At 40.4% G+C, this 25,019-nt stretch overlaps 2 protein-coding genes across 7 annotated transcripts in view; both read left to right on the top strand.

The window, feature by feature from the left end:
* Nucleotides 1-662: 662 nt before the first annotated feature.
* On the top strand, nucleotides 663-1,718 carry LOC144015439 (uncharacterized). Its single transcript, XM_077515492.1, has one exon. The coding sequence runs from the start codon at nucleotides 746-748 to the stop codon at nucleotides 1,643-1,645; it is 900 nt and encodes a 299-aa protein (XP_077371618.1). The 5' UTR covers nucleotides 663-745; the 3' UTR covers nucleotides 1,646-1,718.
* Nucleotides 1,719-6,301: 4,583 nt separating this feature from the next.
* LOC144015910 (receptor-type tyrosine-protein phosphatase mu) overlaps nucleotides 6,302-25,019 on the top strand; it is a 267,193-nt gene continuing 248,475 nt past the window's right edge. For 4 of the 6 annotated variants that reach the window (XM_077516421.1, XM_077516411.1, XM_077516402.1 and 1 more), the window contains exon 1: nucleotides 6,303-7,053. In XM_077516421.1, coding sequence (XP_077372547.1) covers nucleotides 6,981-7,053 — 73 coding nt within the window. In that variant the 5' untranslated portion in view covers nucleotides 6,303-6,980. Of the gene's footprint in view, nucleotides 7,054-25,019 lie in introns of all 6 variants that reach the window. The other 2 variants (XM_077516393.1, XM_077516439.1) reach the window with 2 other exon arrangements.

Below are 25,019 nucleotides of genomic sequence, written 5' to 3'. Positions count from 1 at the left end.
AAGACTTGCTGAAAGTTTTTCTTGGCTCTACTCATGATCAACACAAATACCAAATTTCAAGTTGCTAAAGTGAAACTGGAATTGGGGAATTAATTTTCCCACAAAGTGTGAAAGCTGTGAATGAGAATTGCCCATCAGGGACCAGATGGAAGATGCAGCGCCTTGTGGTCAACATTTCCAGGAAGCTTAGTGGAATGTTCCATGTCCTTTTACACTTGAGCTTTAAAACGGCACGCACGTCTGCACAAGAGGCTCCATTAATGCCTCTGAGAAGTGTTACTTTCGCTGCTGCCTCCTTGGTGTCAGGTTTAAGTCACGACAACAGAACATCCGTCCCGGTCGAGAGGGCGGACAAAGGAGATTACGTCCGGTCACAGGTTGCACCTTAAATCAAAAGGTCTTTTTTTAAAAGGGAAGTGGGGTGAACAGTTCACCACAAGTGTGTAAATTGTCATGTAGCGTATGTGCCCCATGTGTCTGAATATCAGGTCATGGCATTGACACCGAACCCCCTACTTGCATAATGGGTGGGGAGCACGGTTCTATCTGTGGACCTGACAAATGACAGGGCCAGCTGGGGAATGAAACCCTGTAAGACAGGCACTTTGTCTGTGACGAGCAGACCACGCGCAAGCCCTCCGACACTGCCGCGTTATCTCAGGAAGGATTCAGTAATACTCCCACTGATGTGGCCCAGAGAGCAACAACGCCGCATTAAGGAATCAAATGCAGACGTCTTTTGGCCATGGGTGGGAAACAGTCTCACGGCTTCTCCAGCAAGGAGCTAAGCGAGGTGAGCGTCAACCAAGGAGGCCGGAGGAGCACCGGTAGCGACCAGAGCAGCCTTTCCTCTGCCGCCGAGAGAATCCGCAGACATGCCACCGTGCACTTCGGCTACAGCACCCTGAGCCTGGCTATGCGTGGGCTTGATGACGCTCCGGCCGAGTTGTGGGAGCTGCGCGAGCTGCAGAAGCTCAACCTGTCTATGAACTGCCTGTGCTCGCTTCCACCAGCCCTCAGTGCGCTGGACAACCTGGTGGTGCTCAACCTGTGGGGCAACAACCTGACCAGCCTGCCGCCCGAGATCGGCCTGCTCAAGAAGCTGCGTGTGCTCTTTGCCTGCCGCAACCGACTGAGCGAGGTGCCCGAGGAGCTGGGCTCCTGCACCTGCCTGGAAGTGCTCAGCCTGGCCAACAACCAGATTAGCGGCCTGCCCGGCAGTTTGGCCGCCATGCGCAGCCTAACCAAGCTTAACCTGAGCCACAACCGCATCGCTCACATCCCTACCTGCGTCTACAGCATGAAGGGCCTGGTCTTCCTCCACCTGGCTTGCAACCGCCTGGAGACCATCGCCGACCAGATCCAGGACCTGGTCAACCTCAAGATCCTCATCGTGGAGGGGAACAGCATCCACACCCTGCCCAAGACCCTGTGCTTCCTGGAGTCCTTAGAGCTCCTCAATGTAGACTTCAATGAACTGCAGAGTGTACCGGTGGAGATGTACCTGCTGATCAGGCTCAGAAGGCTGGCCTGTCATCCTCTCGACAAGGGGCTCCATATTATACATAACCCCCTGCTCAAGCCCATTCAGGAGGTATTGCAAGGAGGACTGAGCTCCCTGTATAACTACCTCAAACCCACGTGAGGCAACATCAACGAGTTGGAGTATGTTGGCACCTGGCTGATGCCGGACACGTGGACGCTCATGCCTTAAACACATACCAGCCCCACCACAGATTCCACTATCAGTATTACATCACAGGGCATCTTGCGGTGCCCAAAAGATTTTTCAAAGCGTCGTTGACTGTAAATAAACACCAAACCGCCACCACGCGAGCTATGCCGAGTACGCGTGTGAGCATAATCCGCAGTTAAGCGTTAAAAGGAGGCGGCAAAATTTCACAGGTCCACATTTGGAGGCCGATTAGTGGCGAGTGGTTGGTGGGGACGAGGATAACATACACATGGTTTGTTGCATTCAGGTCATAGGGATCAGTCAGTGGAAAGAACAGTAAAGCAGAAGGGGACAAATTATGCAACAAGGAGCAGACAAAAAATACCTCCAGTGTGAGATGCATTATGAAAGGATTGCAAAATGACTGGTTGAAACTGTAATGGAAATGTCAGTGACAAATTGTGCCGGGAAGTTAATTATAAATAAGTGTTAAATGCCAAATATTTTGGAACTCAAGGAATTTGTCGTGTTTTGGGGATACTGCAAGGGGTTTTATCTGATAACAAATTAATACAAAGACACCATTTTGATTGCCATCACCAAATTGCTAAATCTAAACAAATTTTCGTGACATTTAAGTATTTTTGGGACCCAATACAAAGTTAAAAAAAAAAAAAAAAAAAAAAAGTCCATTAGTTTTGATATAACAGTACCCATACTTCTTAATAATTAATGTGGATGTATGATGCATCATAAAAAACTCCTAAAGCTGAAGGAATGTCGTTTTTGTAATCCAAGGCCATTGTGGCCAATGAGGCCAATGGGAATGTTCTTTAAAAATCTAAATTAATGCATAATCAAATTTCAAGATCTGATTGACCTCTAATGACCTTAATGTTTGCTTAAAGTACTTTACTTTTAATACAACAAATAAGGTGTAAATAACCTAACCCCAATTCCTTGTCAAAATCATCTATATTTGATAAAATTGCAGCAGTACATACTTGACAGAAAATTAATTAAGCTAAGGTATTGATCTTATTAGTTATTAATCAATATCAATACCAAGCTTGGTATTGATATTTTCATCCATCCGCCCAGAACTAGGATAGGGACTTGTAATAATAAATAGTAAGTTTCTATCCTCTCAGCAAAGTTGTTGTTTTACCAAATCCTGTTTTTCGAGGGCCCCATTATTACAAGTACACTGAAGCACTGTATATTAAGATGGACATGACAGACTGATTTGAGTGTATTTGTTAGATTTATTACAGCAAAATTAAATAATTTCATTTTATTTACCTTGTTTCATGTCACTTTCTGCACATTTTTGTACCAAATCTGTGATAAAGGTTATCACTTTATCGCCTTAATGTTTGTTCGCAAGCATGATTGTAATATTATTGCTTGATGTATTTCTGTAAATATATTATCCATACAGTTCTGTAATTGTTTTGAGAACATGATCAATCATGTGTAAGCTTTCCAAAATTCTCTGGTCTTTCTTCTGAGTTCATCACCAAGGCATTGGTAAAAAAGTGACCTCTGCTGGAGCTCGCTGGTTATTACATTTATCAAAGTAATAGTGTCTACTCTCTTAACACAAATAGTTAATTTTAACCAGGATTATTTAATCTATGAATTTGAATTGATAATTTATTATTTTATTTTTGTCCAGGTCACGTTTGTAAATTAGAATTAGCTTTCAAACATGTTTACATGGTTAAAAAAAGGTTAAAAAATAAAAAAAAATAAAAATAAAAATCTTTTCACAGCTGTATATAGGGGTGCCCCGATCCAATATTGGACATCGCTCCGATATCAGACAAAAAAAAACAAAAAAACAAAACAGTATTAGATTATGTCAGTGTACATACAAAATCTCTGATATTAGCACTTTCACACAGCAGTCCATTCCAGACTCCACTCCTGCTCTTCTCATCATATTTTCTCCTAACTACTGTTTGCTGACTATTCTTCTTTGTTTGAAAAGTATCCCTTGATCAAGTCTCTTCGAACCAAATAATAAATAAAAAGCATGTATCATCCTGCTGATATCATATTGGATCGATAATGATATCGGACACTACTCTAGGTCGCAATATCAGTATTGTATTGGACGTGAAAAAGTATTGCTTGCAATTTCAAAAGAATGCATCGTTTTTTAAAAACCTCATGAAAACATAATAAAATAAAAATACATTTTGTCATGCTGCAGCCGTAGGTACGGAACTCAGTCATAAACCGAGGACCCGTTGCACTAACACTGATGACAAATGTTGAGTAAAGAAAACAAACATTTTGTGTACTCACTGTACTGTAACTTTGGAAGACTGACAAGACAAGCGTGCAGTGCGGGCCAGATCCTTTTCACTGTTGCCGTAGGTTCTATTTCCTGCTATGGTTATCATCATCTTGCCCATCACCTGAATCAAAAACATCACATAAAAAAGTAAAATGCAACACAGTCACACACTTAAACCCTGCACGCTCGCTGAGTTGAAGTCGCACTTTGCCGACATCACATATAATCATGGTTCTTTGCATCTTCCGGTCCCAAGCCAGGATTGCATCAAAAAGAGCATCTGGGTACTGCGGCACACAATACGAGTGACTCGGCCCCTGACAGGGAAAAGCCCAAAACTCACTTCTTATCAACACGCCCTAATTCAAAGTTAGTTGTATGAAAAACATAGCAACATCGTTGGATGCTTTTTGACAGCTCATCAGTGCCACACAGAGCCTTTGACAATCAAGGAGGATAATTAAAAAGCAAGTCTCCCTGCTGTTCGCGGTGTGAAACTGTGCCATTGCTCCGTAAGACGCCGACGAACCCTTCTCACGTGGCACCTATTGACAAACAACAAAAGGTTGACACTTGACTATTACCTCTCATTTAGCCCATGATGTCTGTTTAACTGATTTGTGTCGATGCTGGTCGGGCAAAATATGATGAAGGAGTATGGATTTGTATAATGTCGATGTCAATATCAGTGGTTCAGCTGCACATGATGTGTACAGGATGTCAGTGTGGCGAATAAAGCAGACGCTTGTGCTCAAGCTGGTATTTTTGTACATTCTTGGTCATTTAAGGGCTGTAGGCATGACAATGCACAACGAGGCGGCAGCCACAACTACAAATCATGTCTGCTTAGTGTCACATGGCATCCTCTGTATCAATAAGGACATTTGTGCTTTTTAAAGTTGATGTTATCTCCTCCGTTATTACTTTAAAGCGCAAATAAAACAGGGTGGACTGTTTCATAGACTATTACAGTATATCTGAAACATATGGCATACTGTGCTCAAATTTCCATCTTTACAAAGCCAATGCTCAATTTTGATTGACACATTTCATTGAAGTATTTTTTTAAATACTGCTTCATGGCATCTATTATGATGTACCAACAGTTGATGTAACATTAGCTCATGATAGCAAGGCTTGAAATCGGATGTTCTCAGAGGGACGTGACCATGCACTGAGCTTTGAGTGTCATCAATAAGTTGCAACAGAAAAAACTGGAGGAGTCATAGAATGACATAGAAGTGGGTGTCCTCGTAAATGTATTGGTAAGTTAACGGCTCAAACACCTGTTGAATTGGCGAGAGAGCAAAAAGCAAACAAGCCCAGAAACATTGAACAACTGGTCGTGTGCATTCCAAAGCTCATATCATGGTGTCAGGCCGAAACCTTGCACCTTCCAAATGGTCACTTTTCAGGAGACCCCAAAAACGACATGTTTGTTCAACCATTAACATTGCATCAAAAAGAGCAAGCTATTTTCAACACTTCAACACACAACATATCTCTCAATAAATTTGACAAGCGAACTAATAACACACATGTGGAGTGACAAATAATATAGATTTTTGAAAAATATAAAAACATTCAAATTTTCCACTTATAAGGTTTTGACCTGATGCCAGCGAAATATAAAGGCTATATTGCATTTTAGGTACTTCATCCTGAAATTTGAATATCTCTAATAGGCCGACATGACAAGGGTTGAAGACTCAATGTAAAGGCCTTTTTTTTTTTTCCCCTTAAACTAAACTGGTTATTCAGTAGGCGGCATGGTGGATGAGTGGTTAGCACATCCTCCTCCCAGTACTGAGGCCTTCCTGGGTGGAGTTTGCATGTTCTCCCCGTGCCCGCGTGGGTCTTCTCCGGGTACTCCGGTCTCTTCCCACATTTCAAAGACATGCATGGCAGGTTGATTGGGCGCTCCGGATTGTCCCTATAGGTGTGCTAAGTTGAGAGTGTAGATGATTGTTCATCTCTGTGTACCCTGCGATTGACTGACAACCGGTCCAGGGTGTCCCCCGCCTACTGCCCGAGGTCGCTGGGATAGGCAGGCTCCAGCGCCCCCACGACCCTTATGAGGAAAAGCAGTCAAGAAAATGAATGGATGGATGCCTATTCACCTTCATCCTTTTGCCAATTCCAGGCCATCGTTGCTTATAATTCTACACAGCCTATGTATGACAACTTTTATTTGCCTCTCTTCTTTATGACGTCATACTATGGACGCACTTTTTTTTTTACTCGCTATGTCCATGTTAAATGATAGTTTTAGTTAACTTTATCACGTATTAGTAAACAATAAATGTATTCATTAGCCAGTAAATAAAATTATTTATTGTACATTTTTTCGCTTTAATTGTTCTACAGCCTGACGACCTGCAGCTGTGTATTAATTTGAAGACGCCATTTTAGAACGTAGATTTCTATCGAAGCAGAAGCAAGACAGCTCATGAAAACATCAGTATTCACGCGGAAGTTGTGTGCAAACAAAGACAGAACGAACAGAAGAAGAAATGCCAGGAGTTTATGTTCTAAAAGGAGGGAACAAATGTTCAAACAAATCAGTTTACCTGGACTGCTTCACCAAGAGGTAGATGGAGAGTGGGTTGATTGTAATGGGGGTGCGGTTCGTTTCCCAATGCCCCGCTCACACACGCCCTCTCCCGGCCATACGGCGCATACACAGCCGCCTAGGCGCCACTCACTCCATCCACGCGCAAGTGTGCAATCGACTCACTCACAGTCCTCCTACGAGTGTGGACTCGGAGCGAGGAGGAGAAGGAGAGGAAAAAGGAGCAGCAGCAGCAGCAGCACCGGGGCTACGACAGCCCACCTAAAAAGAAATCAAAAGCACAAGAGGGACGACCACGGAGCTTTTTTTTTTTTTTTGTCCTTATTTATTGATTAATTGATTTTAAGGATTCGAGCCGCCCAAGTTGCGAACCAAGCGCCGAAGAGTTTTTGTTTTGCCAACCCCGCGGTCGCCTCGGCGCCGTTGTCATGGATAAAGTTGTCGGTTGGTGGTTCGCCACCATCACGCTGCTGCTATCCGCCCGGGGAGAAGTTTTTAAAGGTACGTGAACGCACCTGATACATTCACTATCGACCCACATTATTATTGTTATTTTTAATGATGATTTGTCAACACTTGATGATATGTGGGTGATACCGAACAGGTGCGTCGACCACCTCGCCGCGTACTGTAACCGGCGACGGGGGTCGAGTTGAGGGAGTTCAGTGTTTGTATGCGTCTAACTTTATCTTTATAAGTTGCCCTGTCTAATGTGATTAACCTCAACGGGATTCCCGCGTCCCGAGTGTCACCTGCGAAAATAAGAGGGCGAAGTCGAGCTAAAACATTTGGATTTATTACGTGAAATGGTCAGCCTTTTTGGTCACGAATGTGTTTCCCAGGTTGTTGTGGTTGTTTTTAAAACATATCATGTGTGTTTACGATGCCTGTGTAAATAATGATGTTCATGTAAAATTGATTTGTGGGGGAGAAAGTTTTGGAAATATTCACTAATGTAACCCCCGAGGGTCCCTAAAGGGCTCTTTTGATACTAGAAGAGCACATTAATCCGTTCTGCCACTGATGAGCACTAATGGATGACCGATCTAATCGATCCAGCTCCCAAATATTTTATTTATTTATTTATTTATTTTTTTAAAGCTCTTATTTAGAAGTTGGCTGAGTGACTACAACAAGCGCTACCTCAGTGGTGCTGTTGGGGGCAGTATTGCACACACATACATCCTCAGTGGATGGAGAGGATGCAGATCAGAAGGAAACTTTGAACAGTCTTGCTAAATCATGTAATATTCTTGATTAAAAGGCACTATTTGTTCGGTCATGCAACATAAAATGTGCCTCATCGTCTTCTCTCTCTTGAATGAGGGTGCGGAGATTTATCAAGAGGGTGCTGGAACTGTCGATAAACGCCATCCTAATTGCACACAAGTGTGCGTGTGCATGTGTGTGTGTAAATATGTAAACCAGGAAGAAATCAATGTTTCACTCTTTCCCCAGCGAGGTGACGGATTAGCCGCGCGGCGGGCTCGAGTGTTTGCTATGGAGGGGATGTACTAACAGCTCATGTGCTAATCAGATCACGCACAGAGTGTTGGTCCACTTGAAGCCCCTCTCGCCAGTTTGAACCCCTGGAAGTCATCTTTAAATTTCACCTTTTGCTGCTTTTTTTTTTTGGGTGGTTCCTCACACCTCCTCCTCCTCCATGTTTGTCTTCTGATGCTCAGAATGCTCGGAGACAACAATAAATCACTTGTTGTGTCGGGTTTGGCTTTCGCCGCCACACGACGATAGCGACCATTTTTCCCGCTGAAAGGTTTTTCTTCTGATGTCTCTACTAAGGATGGGCATTTTGGAAAAAAAAACAAAAAACGTTTTTTGGGTCGCGACTGCAGCCCGTTTAGGCGGCAGACTGTTTGAGCTTGAAATAAATGTGCACTCTGCTTTCTGGTACAAAATAGTGACATCCATTTTTGTTTATTAATTCCATACTAAACTTTGCTCTCATTGTAGTTGTTTCACATTTCCATCTTTCCTGCAGCCCATTTAGGCAGTCCTGCAGTAATTGTATCCTCTGCTGCCAAGGAGTGAAACCCACTTCCTTTTCTTCCTGTTTATGTCATTTGTCTATAAGCAGCCGGCTTAGGCAGCAGACTCAATGGGCCTGTAGTATACACATTTACTTTCTCTACCGCAGCCCGTTTAGGTGACAGGCTGGTTGAGCTTATACTGTGTTGGACAAGAAGTGCAATACATTATTTCAAACCAAATAAACCCAGCAGCAAACTTAGCTCCTCTTCTGCTAACTTCCTGTTTGGATGTCTCCAGCAGCCCATTGAGGCAGCAAATCTGTTGGGCTTGTACATACTCTGCTGCCAAGTAGTGAAATCATTTTTTTTTAATAGTCTTGAAGCACCAAATTGTGAAGCCTTTCTAAGTTACTTCCTGTTTCAGTGTACAGCAGCCAGTTTAGGCAGCAAACGTGTTGAGTTTTGTATGGATAGACTAAGTATCGGCCAGGCCCATTATCAGTGCCGATATTTGGCATTTTGATGAGTATCAGTATCGGACTTTTTTTTTTTTTTTCTCAGACGGCCGATAACAGATCCATTTAAAACTGTGTTGACCTCAGGGAATTATTTATTTATTCATTTAACTATAAGACATGCTGCTGACCCGAGGAGCTCTCTGCATTGTTTGTTTTTCTTTGAAAGTAAAACAAAGATACATGAAAGTTTAACATTTCAGTTATTTTGAAATTTTGCAAAAAAAATTATTTCCTATAGAAAACTATCGGGAGCTATGATGTTTACTTGTTTCAGTTTTCATTTTGTTTTTTAAGACATACATATGACCCTGGGAGCTCCCTGAAGTTTTTGTTAGAATTTGAAAACATAGATGATAATTGTCTCAGATTTGAAAAAAATAAAATAATATATATATATATATATATATATATATATATATATATATATATATATATATATATATATATATATATATATATATATATATATATATATATATATATATATATATATTAGGGGTGTAAATTGCCTAGTACCTGACGATTCGATTCGTATCACGATTCACAGGTCACGATTCGATTCGATACCGATTAATCCCGATACGAATTTATAAGTCGATTGTTGCGATTTTTTTTCATTCAAATTTAGAAAATACTAATCAGTAAGCTTGTAGAGTGTAAGATTTATATGAAAATGTATTATTTATTTATCTGAAATTTCAGTCTTATAGAGGTTGTAATCTGTTTCATGTTTGAACAGCATTAAAATAAAATATTAAGGCTTAATGTTCCGTTCATATAACATTCTTCCATGCTCAAGGTGTGAATCCTAACCCGAAGTCAGACGTTTTGTTGAATATTTTTCCATTAAAAATGGAAGTTTAAAAATCGATTCACACACACACACACACAAAAAAAAAGGCAATGATGATATGACGTTGAATCGGTAAGACTACCGAATGAACAATTCTGAGCTCTTAAAAAAAATAAAAAATAAAATAAAATAAAATAAAAATAAAAAAATCGATTTTTTTTAATTGAATCGATTCGAGAATCGCGCGATGTAGTATCGCGATATATCGCCGAATCGATTTTTTTAAACACCCCTATATATATATATATATATATATATATATATATATATATATATATATATATATCGACATTTTGCAAATATGAAAAGTTATTCAATAAACGTGCTTTCAGACATTTCAACAAAGTTAAGAGTTGGAATTTGTATTTATTTATTTATTTATGTATGTATTTATTTATTTATTTATTTTTTATTTTTTTATGCCAATATTTTTTCCCTTATATCGGTTATCGGTCTCCTTGACTAGCAATAATCGGTATCGGCCCTGAAAAACAAAACAAAACAAAACAACCCCCCCGCCCCAAAAAAAACAAAAAAAACATCGGTCTATCTTTACTATCTACTCTTTTGTTTCCAATCATGACATAAGCTCATGAAGGCAGACAACTTGTAAACCTTAAACAAATTGTATGTTCTACTTTCTGCTGCCAAGTAATAAACCTATACCCCCCCCCCCCCCGCCCAATCCAAAATAGTCATTAACCTAACTCTTCTTCCGTTACTTCTCGTTTCGATTGGTTTTGCAGTGCTGTCCAAATCCGGTCCCAGAGGGTCACTATCCGCCATGTTTTAGATGTTTCTCTCCTCCAACACACCTGATTGAAACGATCAGCTCATCAGCAAGCTCCGCAGAAGCCTGATAACGATCACGATCATTTGAATGAGGCGTGTTGGATGAGAGAAACATCTAAAACATGCAGCATATTGGTCCCTGAGGACAACACTGGTCTACAGCAACCTGTTGATTCAGGCAAGTCGTATCTGCGCACTCTGCTTTCTGCTGCCAGCTATTGATTGGTAATATTGAAATTTTGCTTCTTTGCTTTTTAGTTAGATGTGCAGCAATCCGTTTTAGGAGGCAAACTTGATTGGGCCTTAAATAATTGTTTTCTGCGCTTCATGTTAAGTAGAGTAACTTTCATGTACTAAAGGTACTTCTCCCTCTGCTTGTTTTACGTTTCCATCTGTACAACAGCCCATTTCAGCAGTTGGGATTTAACTACCTTCATATAACATCTCCTGAGACACAACACAATAAATTGCAGAGAGACTTGTCTTTTGTAACATTGCCCATCCTTATTCCCGGGACGAGGCATGTGCCGATCCCGGCTCGTCATTCCTGAGTGACTCAGTCAGTCGGGCCTGATTGGCGTGCGCACTCGGACCAAAGAGAAGCAGCACAGACGTTCCTCGCCGAGATAAACAACTTAATTGGAAGCAATCATTTAGTTCTTCTCTCATTTTTTTTCCCCCCCTCGCTTCCCAGCTGACTCGGATTTAATAGAGTTTTTCCGCAAGGTGTCCTGACGGATGGCAGCTTCCTTTTGTGGGAGCCGGCGCAGAATTAATTTAAATATGCATGATTTTTTTTTTTCTTCCTCGCAACCATGTTGGAGGATTGATGATAGTACAAAGCAGCCAGTGAGGTGTCTACATTCTTCTGTAACTTTGCTTCTCAGACACTTTTATTATGATGGTAATGAAGGCGGTGGAAAGCAAGGATTTTTTTTTTTTTTTTGCCCAACGCGGCACTCGTGGTGTGACTCCCCCTCCACCCCCTTCGAAAAAAAATGAGATTGATTGTAACCAGTTGATTTCACTTCCTGAGAAATTTGAAGAACTTCTCAAATGCTAAGTGCTGCTATTTATATGTGTCTTTTGATGGGATGACTGGCGGGCAAGAATTATGCTTTTTTTTTTTTTTTTTTTTTTTTAACCACATGGAGAAGCCCAACAAAAATACTCAGGATGTAAATAAGTTAAATTTGCATACTATTTTGTATCTGAAGCCACTTGTCTTGAATGACAAAGAGGACTATCATAATTGGGTTGAGGGAATCACACTCAGCATTCCCAATTTAAGTATGTTCTGGCTTGAAGGTCGGGATATAAAACCTGGATTTGAGGCAGATTAATTTAGAAGTTTTAGAAATGCAGGATGAGAAAACTGCAGTGAGTTAAATAACGTAAACAAATCTGTTGTGACTTTGGTAGCAAAAAGTAAACTATTAGTTAAGACCCACCTAGTTTGGCGCCTGAATGGTCTGCTGCGGAGATCTAAACAGCAAGTAAACAGGACCTGAGCAAAACACAAATTGCAGCATTGCGGTAGAAAGCGGAATCAGTACAGGCTCAACCCAGTTTTCTGCTTAAACGGGCAACTGTAGAGATGGCAACAGAAAGATGTGAGGAAAGTTTTGTGTGGTACTATTTCAGAAAAGAAAACAAAAAGTGACACGACAGCAGAAAGCACAGCATGCAATTTGTACAGACACAACCAGTTTGTCGCCTAATCGGGTTGCTGTCGTGATTCAAGCAGGAAGTAAGCCAAGTTTGGTGCAGGACTATTTGGCAATAAGACATTTCACTCACTACCTGGTAGCAAAAAGCACAGTAATAAAAGGAGCAGCCAGTTTTCCGCCTAAATGGGCTGCAGCGTGGATCTGAATAGGAAATAAGCAAGATTTGGGGGCGGGACTATTGGAAACAATGCTTTTTTTTTGCTGTCAAGTAGTCAAATCCATCCATCCATCCATCCATCCATTTTCTGAACTGCTTGCTCCTCACAAGGGTCGCGGGGGGTGCTGGAGCCTATTCCAGCTGGCTATGGGCAGTAGGCGGGGTACAACCTGAACTGGTTGCCAGCCAATCGCAGGGCACACAGAGATGAACAACCATCCACACTCACAAGCACACCTATAGGGACAATTCAGAGCGCCCAATTAACCTGCCATGCATGTCTTTGGAATGCGGGAGGAGACCGGAGTACCCGGAGAAGACCCACACAGGCACGGGGAGAACATGCAAACTCCACCCAGGAAGGCCAGAGCCTAGACTCGAACCCAAGTCCTCAGTACTGTGAGGCGGACGTGCTAACCACTCATTTACTGTGCTAGTCAAATCCATTGGTTGAAAATATTCATGCATCAAAACCTGCTTCTTTCCTGCTTAAAGTTTTGAGCCTGTTTAGTTAGCAAACTAGTTGCACCTGTACTTTAAAGTACTCTGTTTTTTTTTTTTTTTTTTGCTACCAAGTATTGAAATAGTAGAGTATATTTGAAACCAGTCCCACACCAAACTTTGCTCACTTCAGTTTCCTTCCTGTTTCGATCACAACTGATGCCCGTTTAGGCAGCAAACTGGTTGCAACTGAATTTCACGAGTCCTCCGCTTTTTGCCGCCATAGTTGCCGAATCAGATTTATTTATTTGCAACCTTCGCAGTACTCGCTCCTCTGTTTATAGCGGCTTCGACCAGAGAGGTCACAAATCAATGTTTGAAAATAGTCCCATGCCGAACTTTCCTCAGTTTGAGGTTTACTTCCTGTCACGATCACTACAGTAGCCCTATAGCTTTACAGGCATGTTTTTTTTTGGGTGGAATTCCATATTTAAACACATCTATATTCTTTGGCTTTTGACGCACCATGAGACTTGTTCTTGGTGTTTTGTGGTGTGTATGAGTTTGATGTTTAGTCTACTTGTTTATGTATTTATTTATCTCTTTATTCACTACTTCTTATTTATTTACTGATATAAAATGTATTTACTTGTAAAAAACAAAACAAAACTGTATTCGCACTTCAAAATGTTTGCTTTGTTCTTGTTTACTGCAAAACTGATGTTTATGTACAGCACTTTGTATACAGCAACGCCTGTTCTTAAAAGCGCTTTATAAATAAAGTTGAGTTGAGTTGAGAATTTTACTACCACTTTAAAGATTCTACTGTTATCACATTGAAAAGAAAAAAATACAAGTTACAAAGATTGTGAAGTGGCTGTGAAGAAACAAAAAAAACTCCATCCCAAAATAGCCATGGTGGTGTAAAATAAACGCAGCCCATCCTGAGCTCTTCCAAGCAAGCGTGGCGCAAACTCGTCAGTCCTTATCTCACGGGTCCCGCGGGTGCCACTCCACATTCGATCATTAGCCGCTGATTTGCCAGCCATTTTATTTACATTCTTGAGAGGCCGTAATAGTTTTGAAGTCGACTCTCGAGGCCGCGGTGGCGGCGGTGGCGTTATGAGGGAGCCGTTGCCGCGGAATGATAATTGGCCTTGAGATGATGCGGCTGAGTGAAGGATGCCGGACAAAACAGAGGCACTCTAATTACGGAGTGTGGAGGGAGGGAGGAAGGGGCGGAGGGGGGGGAGGGTGGAAACTAATGAATTGCACGCGGGCCGACGCAGGGGCCGTCTAATGAAGCGAGCGGCGCGGGGACTGTTTGTGTGTCTTCTAGGCACGCTTGTACAATTGTGCGATCGCGTCAACACGTGTAAAGGGAAAAAAAAAAAAAAGGTGGTGGGAAAAACAAGTTGGTATGCAGCCAATCGCGCCTGTGTGCATCGTAGGTAGCTTGGCGTTGAGTAGAAGCGCACTAATTAATGCTCCAAGGCTCTCCATTGTTATTAATGATGATGACCAGGAGGTGGGAGAATGAACATTATTAAAGGCGGTGCACCACTTCTGTCGCGATGTTGAACAGGGGTCTGGTTTACAAAGTTTGGGAAAGGCAATGTTTGATTAATTCCTCATATTGTCAGCCATTTTAGAGCATTTTGATGAATCTCTCCTACAGAATATTGTGCACTGGGACAATGTTAGCGTCAAACTTATGAAAACAAAAAGTACAGGGTGTTCCAAAATGGTTGACCCCATTCTAAATGCCCATATCTCGCAAACTACTTGATGAATCTTAATGAAACTAAATACACTTTATGTTGAAGGCGCTAAGTTTTATTGGTTAAATTTACAAAGAAAAGTACAAATATTTGTTGGTTCGATGACTAGCTCTTTGACTGCCAAAGACGTTTCATGATGATTAGTAAAATTCCAATGAATGGAATGCGATCTTTCATTGAGTAGCCACATTGTATATGTAATAAAGGCAAACAATATTCTTTTTGCCTTGAAAGATGAGTTAAAATGCTCAAAAGCGACTGGCACTGTCGATTTTTTTGTTTTGTTTTTATAACGCCTGGCAGTCAAAGAGCTAGGGGTGTACTCAAAATATCGATACGGCAATATATCGTTGCAGGCCTCATTACAATACACGTATCGATACGCAGGCATCAGAATCGATATTGCTCGTTAGCTTTAAATAGGTAGTTAACGGTTGCCTTTGCAGCTTGCATTGTACTTAAAAAAAAACAACAAAAAACAGCAGCGTCTTTGAAGTTAATTGCCTTCAATTAATGCAAAAATAGCTCACCAGTGATTGGACACTGTGTCTTGCTAAGAAAAATGAAAGCAGAGGAAGAATATCAACATTTATGTACTTATAAACTTAACATGGCACGTGTCTTAATGTACCAATTTTCGTATATTTTGTTTAAAAAAAAACGAAATGTTTTACATGGAAAAAAATGCCGTTATTTCCCCAAATATTTCAAATAAGCTCATTTTAGAGCTGTAATTTTAATACTTTGATATTTTTGCTCATATCAGCTCATGCCTATTAATAAATTTTCCCGGTGTGTCTGTGAAAACTGCTCCCTGCTCTGCAGTGCGTACACATTTAGAGCAGGCATGCCGCTTGGTGGTAAACCAGAAGAGCTACTAACAAAAACATTTTTGTCATCCAGCATAATAAACATATCCTTTAGGTATACATATGACTGTTATTATAAAATACAAGTAAATTAATGTCAAATATCAGGAGACGTATCACCTCGAAGATCATGTATTGGGATACATATGTATCGCGATACGCATCGTATCGTGACCCCTGTATTGTGATACGTATCGTATCCTTAGGTTGACGGCAATACCCAGCCCATTTGGTGACAGATTTTCATAAATGTTCAACACCATGTGGCAGGTTTTATTTTGGAATTACAGCCCAAGTGCTTTTTAGGACGTTCAGAACTTCCTTTCCTGTGTTTTGTATAAGCTCGATGTTGCACACAAAAACTTGAAACGTTTCTACACATGCTGTGAAAATTTGAGGTCATTCCAACGAAAATTGTCAAAATTATTGGCCTCCGAAATGGGGTCAAACATTTTGGAACAACCTGTAGACTATCATCTTTCACCAGACAAAAAAACCAAAACAACTACTTTCTACTGTTTACGTTCAGTAGAACGAGAGCTAGTTTTATAAAAAACAAAACAAAACACCTGTTTCTGACCAAAAAGTGGAGAGAAAAAGAAAAGCTTTTAGTGAAAACAAGCATGTCAAGCACAACAGGAGGGAAAGTGGGAGCAAGTCCGCCTGTGCATTCTGTGACATGCCTGTTATCTGTTTGAGCAAAACGCAGCAGTGCATAAAAGAGGCAAACTGAAACTAAACTACCAGATCGATATTATACCGTTAATATCGATCCGATATCGATATTGACTTGGTATTAATAATATCGATATTGTGATCGATCTGCCCATCACTCACGATCACACCTACTTTTTTACATTTGTATGTACAGTTAGCGTTTCCGTTCTATTCATTCAACTGCGGTGCTTCGTCATTCCTAAATCGTAGCCACCACTCCTTCAAATTTGTAATAGGGAACCGCACGATACACGTCACCACACTTCATTAATATTCATGAGTCTAGCGAGGAGGGTCAAACTCTGCGAGCTAGTCATGCTAGAATGGATGCTAACAGTCTACTAGCGAGTGCAGCCGCGCAGTGTTACACCGGACTGATTGTGAAAAAGCAGACCAGACATGTGGTCAACAAATGCGGTCAAATTTACAGTGTTTGCTGGTTTAGAAAAAAGAAAAAAAGAAATCATCCATCCGCTGGGCGCAAGTGCACGTTTTAATTAATAGTGCAATGGATCTTTGAGCCATAACTTGTTCAGATCAAGTGCGAGGACGAATCAAGATAGCCACCACATGATGCCCGCTGAAGGCCTACCAAAATAAATGGCTACCATCTAATACATGGACGTCAACGCCATCGAGTTTTTAGGCTTTTATTTTGAAATTGACCCTATAAAGTGGCGTGTCTTCTAACTTGACTTCTTGTTACGGTCCACGATATTTTTTGGCTGTTTTTGTGTGCCAAAGTTGGCCTGCCTCCGCTACTGAAAAAAAATCCACGAGCCTCCGCTACTGAAAACTGACAGTATAGAGTAAAGTTCGACTAGACATAGATCTGATCAGCTGGATCAGATCGGCAGATTGTATTTTATGCAAAATCGTTGATCAGTTGTAATGTCATAATTTGGCAATCGATCAATTGATTGCCATTGATTGGATCCACAAAATCAGGTATTGCAGCCAACGCAATCTTGTTCACTCCAGGACCGTTCCGTCCTGTCATCGTGAATAATTCAAGGTTTCTCAGCATATACCGTTTTTTATTTTGTATTCATTATTATTATTATTATTATTATTATTTAATAATTACTTACATAATTAATTAATTAGTATGTTAAAAAAATAATATAATTAATTTAATAATTAATTTAATAATAGTTCCGTGTGTTGAATTTTTCAGTGTTTCGGGGATAATTTTTTGGGGGGGTTTAATTGTGATTATTTTTTTCCCAATGCATTTCAATGTGTCAGTTATACACCAAATTTGGCTATTTGTTGACAGGGCTAGTCCTAATCCTCTGCAAATAGCAGGTTTGACTGTACAGTAAATAAATACATTATTTAAATAGATTGGATAGATTGGTCCAGCTTCTGATCAGATCGGTGATTGGTTATCGTTTTTTTTTTTTTTTTTTTTTTTTTTTTTTTAAATCAGCGATCGGCTAAAGCCTCCTATAAAATCTTAGGTATCAAAACATGTCCGTCTTCCGTGTTGGTACATTTTTTGAAGTGTGTGTGTGTCAGCGAGGGGGTGCGTCAATTAAAAAGATTGAATGATGTTTAATCTAATTGACATGGTTATTGGGCGCACGGTGATTGAGTGGTTAGCACGTCCGCCTCCCAGTACTGAGGACGCAAGATCGTGTCCGGGCTTCGGACTTCTTGGTTGGAGTTTGCCTGTTCTCCCCGTGCCTGCGTGGGTCTTCTCCGGGTACTCTGGTTTCCTCCCACATTCCAAAATCATGCATGGCAGGTTAATTGGGCGCACCGAATTGTCCCTAGGTGTGCCCAAAGCCAGCTGGGATAGGCTCCAGCACCCCCATGACCCTTGTGAGGAGCAAGCGGTTAAGAAAATGGATGGATGGATGATTAAAATTTTGCTTTGTAAAATTGACTTTTTTTTTTCTTTTTTTTTTCCCCCCCGCCAATGGTTAGTACATTTGAGAAAGGTTGCTTGCTTGAGAGTTCTGATGCTTTTTGACATGATTAAACATGATTTATATTTCAATAAGTTTGTTTGAACTGACTTTTCTAATAAAGGTATGTATGTTGGGGTGCGCTGTCTTTCCTAGCATGCTGAAGGGGATGCGTGACGAAAGTTTTCAGAATGGCTGTGCTGGATCATTCTGTGCTGGAAGGAGACTTGCCAAAAAGCTGCCAGTGTTGCTGATAACTAGTCGCAGTGCAAGTAGTGGCACTAGGCGGGGGTGGTATATGTAGGGCGGGCAGGGGTGCGCCGCTACTGCTTGTTCCACCTTGTCTCCTGTTATTTATTAAGCATGTGTCAAGACTCCGGCGGCAGGCAAGGTGAACTCCGCCCCTTCCATCCGCCGGGCTCGGCGAAGCGTGGGTGCTGGGCTGGTTTTGTGTGTGTGTGTGTGTGTGTGTGTGTGTAGGGGGGTGTGCACTTATGAGTGTAACCGGGGGCAAAATCTTCCATTACTGTCAGCGTGAATCTGTTGCCGTCACATTAGCGCACGTCACGCGCGCTCATTAATGCATTAGGGTCTCGCCGGCTCGCCAGCCATTTGCACCGGGCCGTTTGCCCTTGTGCTAAAAAGGCCGCCCGGCGATCCACCTATTGACCATTTAACTGTTCAATAATGAAGCCATCCCTCAGGATGAATGGAGCCTCGGTGGGGCCTCTGAGTGAAGGAGAGGAAACAAATCATCCATTTTTATGAGAGGGCACACATGAAGCATAATTGACCAACAGTACTGATTATACTTCCATCGCTCGTACTCCGCCGCCTATTTCTGCCAACTGGAGACAGTTGTTGTGTAAACAGCCACTCAACCTCTGCCCAGGCTCCTTGTCCCCTGTGTGACTGCCTCTTCAGGGATGCCTTTCGTGGTGTTGCTGTGTGTCACCAGTATCAATACTAGTGTTATTCCGATACCGTTTTTTGGCCCCCGATACCCATTCCAATACACAGCTTTGCAGTATTGGCCGATACCGATACTTGTGTTTTTTTTCCCCTCAACATGAAAAAGCTGTCCTGCCATTGGTTCAGAGCATTCAAGGGCCAATAGGATATCTTAGATCGGGATGCAGCGAACATGTCACATATCAGTGAATGTCGTGCACGAGCAAGACACAACATGCTATTAGGGTTGGAATTAATGGTATCGCCATGTTACTTGTGAGTACTCACTCATACTGATACCACTGTTTTAATGCAGTATCGGCGCCTCTGCCGATACCAGTATCGGTATCGGAACAACACTAATCGATACGGCAACATTAAATGTTCATAAAAATTTGCAGAAAAGTTTTTACGCTTGCAGGGAGTGGATTTTGAAGCGTCTTGGAAAAAAAAGAAAAATGCGCATTTTGGCTATGGAAACAACTTTTGCGAATAAGCGACTACAAGACCGGGTATATGTTGCACGTTTTGACATGTGTCACACGTACCTATGTAGTCACAAAAAATGGCGGATGGAAAGACGAAGAAACACAATTCTTTTTATAATTAATTAAAGACAAAAAAAACATTAATGCAATTTTAGATCGCTTTATTGACACTAGCTCTCAATGCAACGACACACTTACATGCATGAGGGTAGCCAACAAAACAAACCACTTAAAAAAAACAAAAAAAAAAACAAACCTACATACATTGCCACCCAGAACTCCCCATCGTCCCCTCACTACAACGTCATCTTGCGACGATATTCGCCAAAGAAGAACGGATGGAAACGGGCACAAGTCACATGTCTGTTTTACGCATTTTCACAAAATTTGCTTGAAAATTTCCCACTATTTGGGATGTACTGTACTAATGTAAAGTGGAGGATTTCTGGAGACTGGAACCACTCCAGAATGTCGCAGAATGCTCTGTAAAAGTCACCAACCCTCGAATGGCACAATAACTGCACGGTTCCAAAGCTCTTTTGGCATGAATGTAACGGGAGCATCTTACACTCGAGCCTGAAGGGCAAAACAGAAGCAACCCCAAAGCTTGCACGTCGGAAGACTTCAAGTTGTTTTATCTGCAAAGGCGGGACTGACTCCATGTTATTGCCTCAGGCATGTCACGCAGCTACTGTGGTGTATGTGGCCCAAAAACTATGCACTGATAGTGCGTTGTATACATATTAATATTTATGTTGCGTATTCCAATAAGGAGTGCCTCAAGGCTCTACCCTCGGGCTTTGGCTGTTCTTACTACTACTAAAGGGGTACTGTACGTAGTTTAATTCATTCTCTAACCAAGCTTGTAACTCGCATTTAAAATCAATATTCCATATTGAAATGAATTGAAATGCCATTTGTGTATTAGTTTATTGTTTATGTTGCGACCCTTGTCACATTCTAATGAGGAATGTCTCAAGGGTCCACCCTCGGATTATTACTGTTCTGATTACTTAGCATCTGAGTTTAGTACCTCAGTTTAATTTATTTTGTGACCAAGCACGTAACTCCTAATCAATATTTCCCATGAATTGAAATTCAATTCATATATTCCACCCCCCCACGCCCCCCGCAATTTTTTGTTTGTTTGTGATAAACAAAAATACCACTGTATTGTATTAAAAAATAAAACATAATGAAAGTGAGTGCAAAAAAAACAACAACTAGCTTTATAAAGTGTAATGACTTAACGTTAGGACACAACAACAAGAGCTGTAGTGTTGGATGTGTGTCTTTAAGGAGTGTGGGCAAGTGAACGTCATCAGAAACTTGGCCGGTTAGGCTTCGTCTGGGTGCCTGCCCCGGAGTTTTGGTTTTGTGTTTGTTCTCATTTTATTCTGTACAATATTAATGTTTGACTAATGGTTTATCCTGACTCTTAGTTTTACAAACTACCTTGTGTTGCAAATGGCTAACCCAGTGTCTTACTTTAAACCCATAACTTCTCAGGTATGCCTTTTGTGCCTTTTCATATTTTTGTCATTATTCATAAACAGCTCTTTCTGCCTATTGAGGTGGAAATCGTGGTGCAATGTCATCTATTTTTGTAACGACTCAATATATTATAACAATATAGCGACTGATCGATAATATATAATTGTTATGACTGGGTCATGCAAGGGTTATGTTTGGGTCACGACCGTGAGGGCAAGTGTCTGTTTTGAACTAATGTGACCATCATCTGGTTTCAACTGGAAAAACGCTATGTCATGTCAGGAACTATGTGATGTCAAGAATCTTTAATTTCTTTACTGGGTCAACAGCCAATCAGATAATTCCATGTCAGTCCTGTTACCCACATGTCTAGCCACAGCCAATCCGATCAAGTCACTCTCTATTTAAGCCAAACGGAGAAGTGTGTGTTTGTCGGATTATTACCTCGGTTCCTCTGTGCATCTCCACAGCCCAAGGGGGCTTGGCGTCTCGTGATTCTCGATGCATTCTCATTGTTTCTCGCCGAGTCAATTTGTTCTACGCCTCTCTATGTTATGTGAATAAATAGTTAAAATCTCATTTGTGTCTGCGCTTTTGGGATCCAACCTCAGAATGTAACTATAATATTATAGGATGAAAACTAGGGCTGGGTATCGATTCTAATTACCTTCATTAATTCGCTTTCGATTCACAAGAGTTCATTTTGATTTAATTTTGATTTTTTTTTTTCCCCGATTCAATTCAGCTCAACTCAATTTATTTATATAGCGCTTTCAATCCAATATCGATTAATTATGGCACACCGATTCTTCTTAACTCATTCACTGCCAGCCCAGTAAAATTTAATCTTTGACGTCTATATCAGTCAATGGCAGTGAATGAGTTAAATATCAAGGATGTGATAAAAACGTTTACAGAGCCAGTAACTGGTCAAGTGATTTAGTTCATAAATGAAAGTAACACGTGTTATAATCACTTAAGTGTTACGCAAACATTGAACTCAGCAAGGATGAGATGAAAATATTTTCATAATCTAATCCAACAATTGTAAATATACATTAAAAAGATCCTGAATTGTCTTAAAGTGCAATAAGTCAGGTCATTCATAAATGTTACAAAATACTTTTAAATTCATGTTTATGGCAAGTTTTAAGAAAACGGTAAGATTTCACACACACAAAAAAATCAGCCTTTAAAATTCTATTTTCTCAAGAATTTATGGGAAAAAGAGATATATAAAATAATCGGTTCTCTGAATCAATAATGGGCTTGAAAAGGAATATTGATTCAATATCGATTATTCATTTTTGTTTTTTTGTTTTTTTAATACCTAGCCCTAATGAAAACATGTAGAATATCTCACTCTCTCGGTAACGACGAGAGAGAAGCTTCTTAATTTTGATTGCTGTGATGCATTTCCAGCTCGATCCCAATTACAAAGCACAGGATCACGCAACGCTCAATGAAAGGCAAACATTCTCGATACAAGTTAGTCTACTATCCCATTCATTTGAGCGCAGTTATTTTAATCCCCGAATGCTTTCATAATGCTGGTGGTCAACACCGCCAGTGTCAAGTTAATTTTTGTCAGCCTGGCTGAGCACACAAGACACCGCCAAACACGCCAACTCTCACTCTCTTGCCTCAAACGCTCACTTCGTCGGCGAGCAACAGCTGCACGGCCAAACAATAACCAAGGAAGGACGACGCTTGGCCCAGTGCTTGCGCTCCCACCCTGTAATCACGCGGCAAAATTACAGGGCCGCCCGAGTCATGTGACGTGCGGCGTGAGCGGGGAGGGACCAGGAAAAGTTGAAAACACATATTTGTCGAGGGAATTTGCGTCTGCGTAAACAAAACCCAAGAGGGTCCGAAAAAGGTGACATCACGGGTTTCTAAAGCGATAACTTGCGTAGTCGTCAGTCTGATTGTGTTTTTTTTTTAATTTTTTATTCTGCCTGCAATTTTACTTTTTAAGATAATGCGTTCAAAGTTCTCATTTTTGTTTCACTGTATTAAGATTTATTTTAATGTATAAACCTACTTGTGAAGGTTTTACTTAGTTTATTTTGTATTCAGTTTGACATTTTTTCAATTTTAAAGTTTTAAATTTTCCATTACGTTCGATACATTTTAATTTATATTTCATCATGTTTTTAATTTTTACTCATTTTTTTCATTTTCTCGATAATTTGTTATTTTATTAGTTTTTTTTTTAATTTATTTATACTTAATGTCAGTTTTTACATAATTTCTTTTATCCTCGTATATTTCATGTTTGAATTTAATTTTACGTTGTAACTAACTTTTTACTTTTATCCCATTTCATTGTTTCCTCTTAATTGTTTTCATTTGATATTCTTATATTTGGAACTTGTGGTTTTATGTATTTACTTTTCTTTTTTTTTTTTAAATACAATTTTCATTTTATATCTTACTTCATCAACTTTATGTTTTAAATGAACCTTTTTTTTTTTTTTTTTAATTAGGAATGGGCAAGTAGTTCAGGTTTTATTTCAAGGTATCGGTACTCACTATGGTGACAAATTAGAAATTAGAAGAATAGTACATTTTCATTAATTTCATGCAATTTTGAGGAAAAATACTATATTGGGATATATATACTATATGTTTTTCTTTAAAATTATCCATCATTTTTGGTGGGGAAATTTTTCATATCAATTATGGTATCAGTACATGATATTGGCTACTACTCAAGAATTGAGTACAGTACTTATAGTGGTAACAGTCTGAAAAAAAGTGATATTGAACATCCCTAGTTTTGTTTTTACTTTTTTCTCTTAATCCATTTTTTTTTTTTTTACTTCACATTTATATTAATAAGTTTTCTCTGCATCATTTTCTTGTTGTGACTCTCGTTTGCATTTTGACTCAGTCATTTGTACATTTTGTGGCCAATATGTATTACGTTAATGCACATAGCCTCCAGGCTTAGTGTGTTTTGCTGCACTCCAGCGTCACATATCATAACTGAAAGAAAGCCAGTTAAAACGGCCTTTTGAGAGCCCCATCATATTTTGCCTGGTGCTCTCCAAAAGCTAAAGTGTTTTGAAGTCCCTTATGAATATTTTTTTTCCCTCTATTTAACCCGCCGCTGGAGCCTCGGCTTGACTCAAATGTAAATATATCTTTTCCTTTCCTCGTCTAAGTCTTTGAGCGAGTCCCCAGGCTAACCACGGATTTCCCTATTGCCATTCCTAGTCGATCTTAATGTGGAATTAGTCATAATAGGATTCCAGCTGGAGGTAGGCAGCCGAGTCTATTCAGACAAAGAGGCCGGTGGATTTGTACCCAAAACATTTCTTTTCATCTTTGTAAATGATCATTTTATGGTATACCTTGGTGACATTCTGTTGTCTTGGAGAAGGTGGCAAGCGCAGATTTCTTCGAATGTTCACATTCCGATTCGTAAACTGTAGCGTTTTTTATCTGGAGTTAACTTGCAACCTGAGGATTGAATTTTGATGTTTTAAGTTTGGGGCCTCAAACAGGTTTCCCAGTTACCAAGACGAGTTATTTACTGTAACGTATTCTCATGTTGAAGGGGACAACACCCACCAATATGAACAGAAGATGTTCAAAACGTGCGTTCAAATTCCTCTATAGCAGGGGTGTCAAACTCGTGTTAGCTGAGGGGCCGCATGTAGGAAAATATATTACCAAGTGGGCCGCATCGGTAAAATAACGGTATTTAACTTAAAAAACGATTGCCGTCATTTATACGCAGATTTTCGTGGACCAGCCCTAAATTACG

Source organism: Festucalex cinctus, chromosome 1 (genome assembly GCF_051991245.1).
Source record: "Festucalex cinctus isolate MCC-2025b chromosome 1, RoL_Fcin_1.0, whole genome shotgun sequence".
Classification (NCBI taxonomy): domain Eukaryota; kingdom Metazoa; phylum Chordata; class Actinopteri; order Syngnathiformes; family Syngnathidae; genus Festucalex; species Festucalex cinctus.
This window is presented reverse-complemented; position numbering and strand designations above follow the sequence as displayed.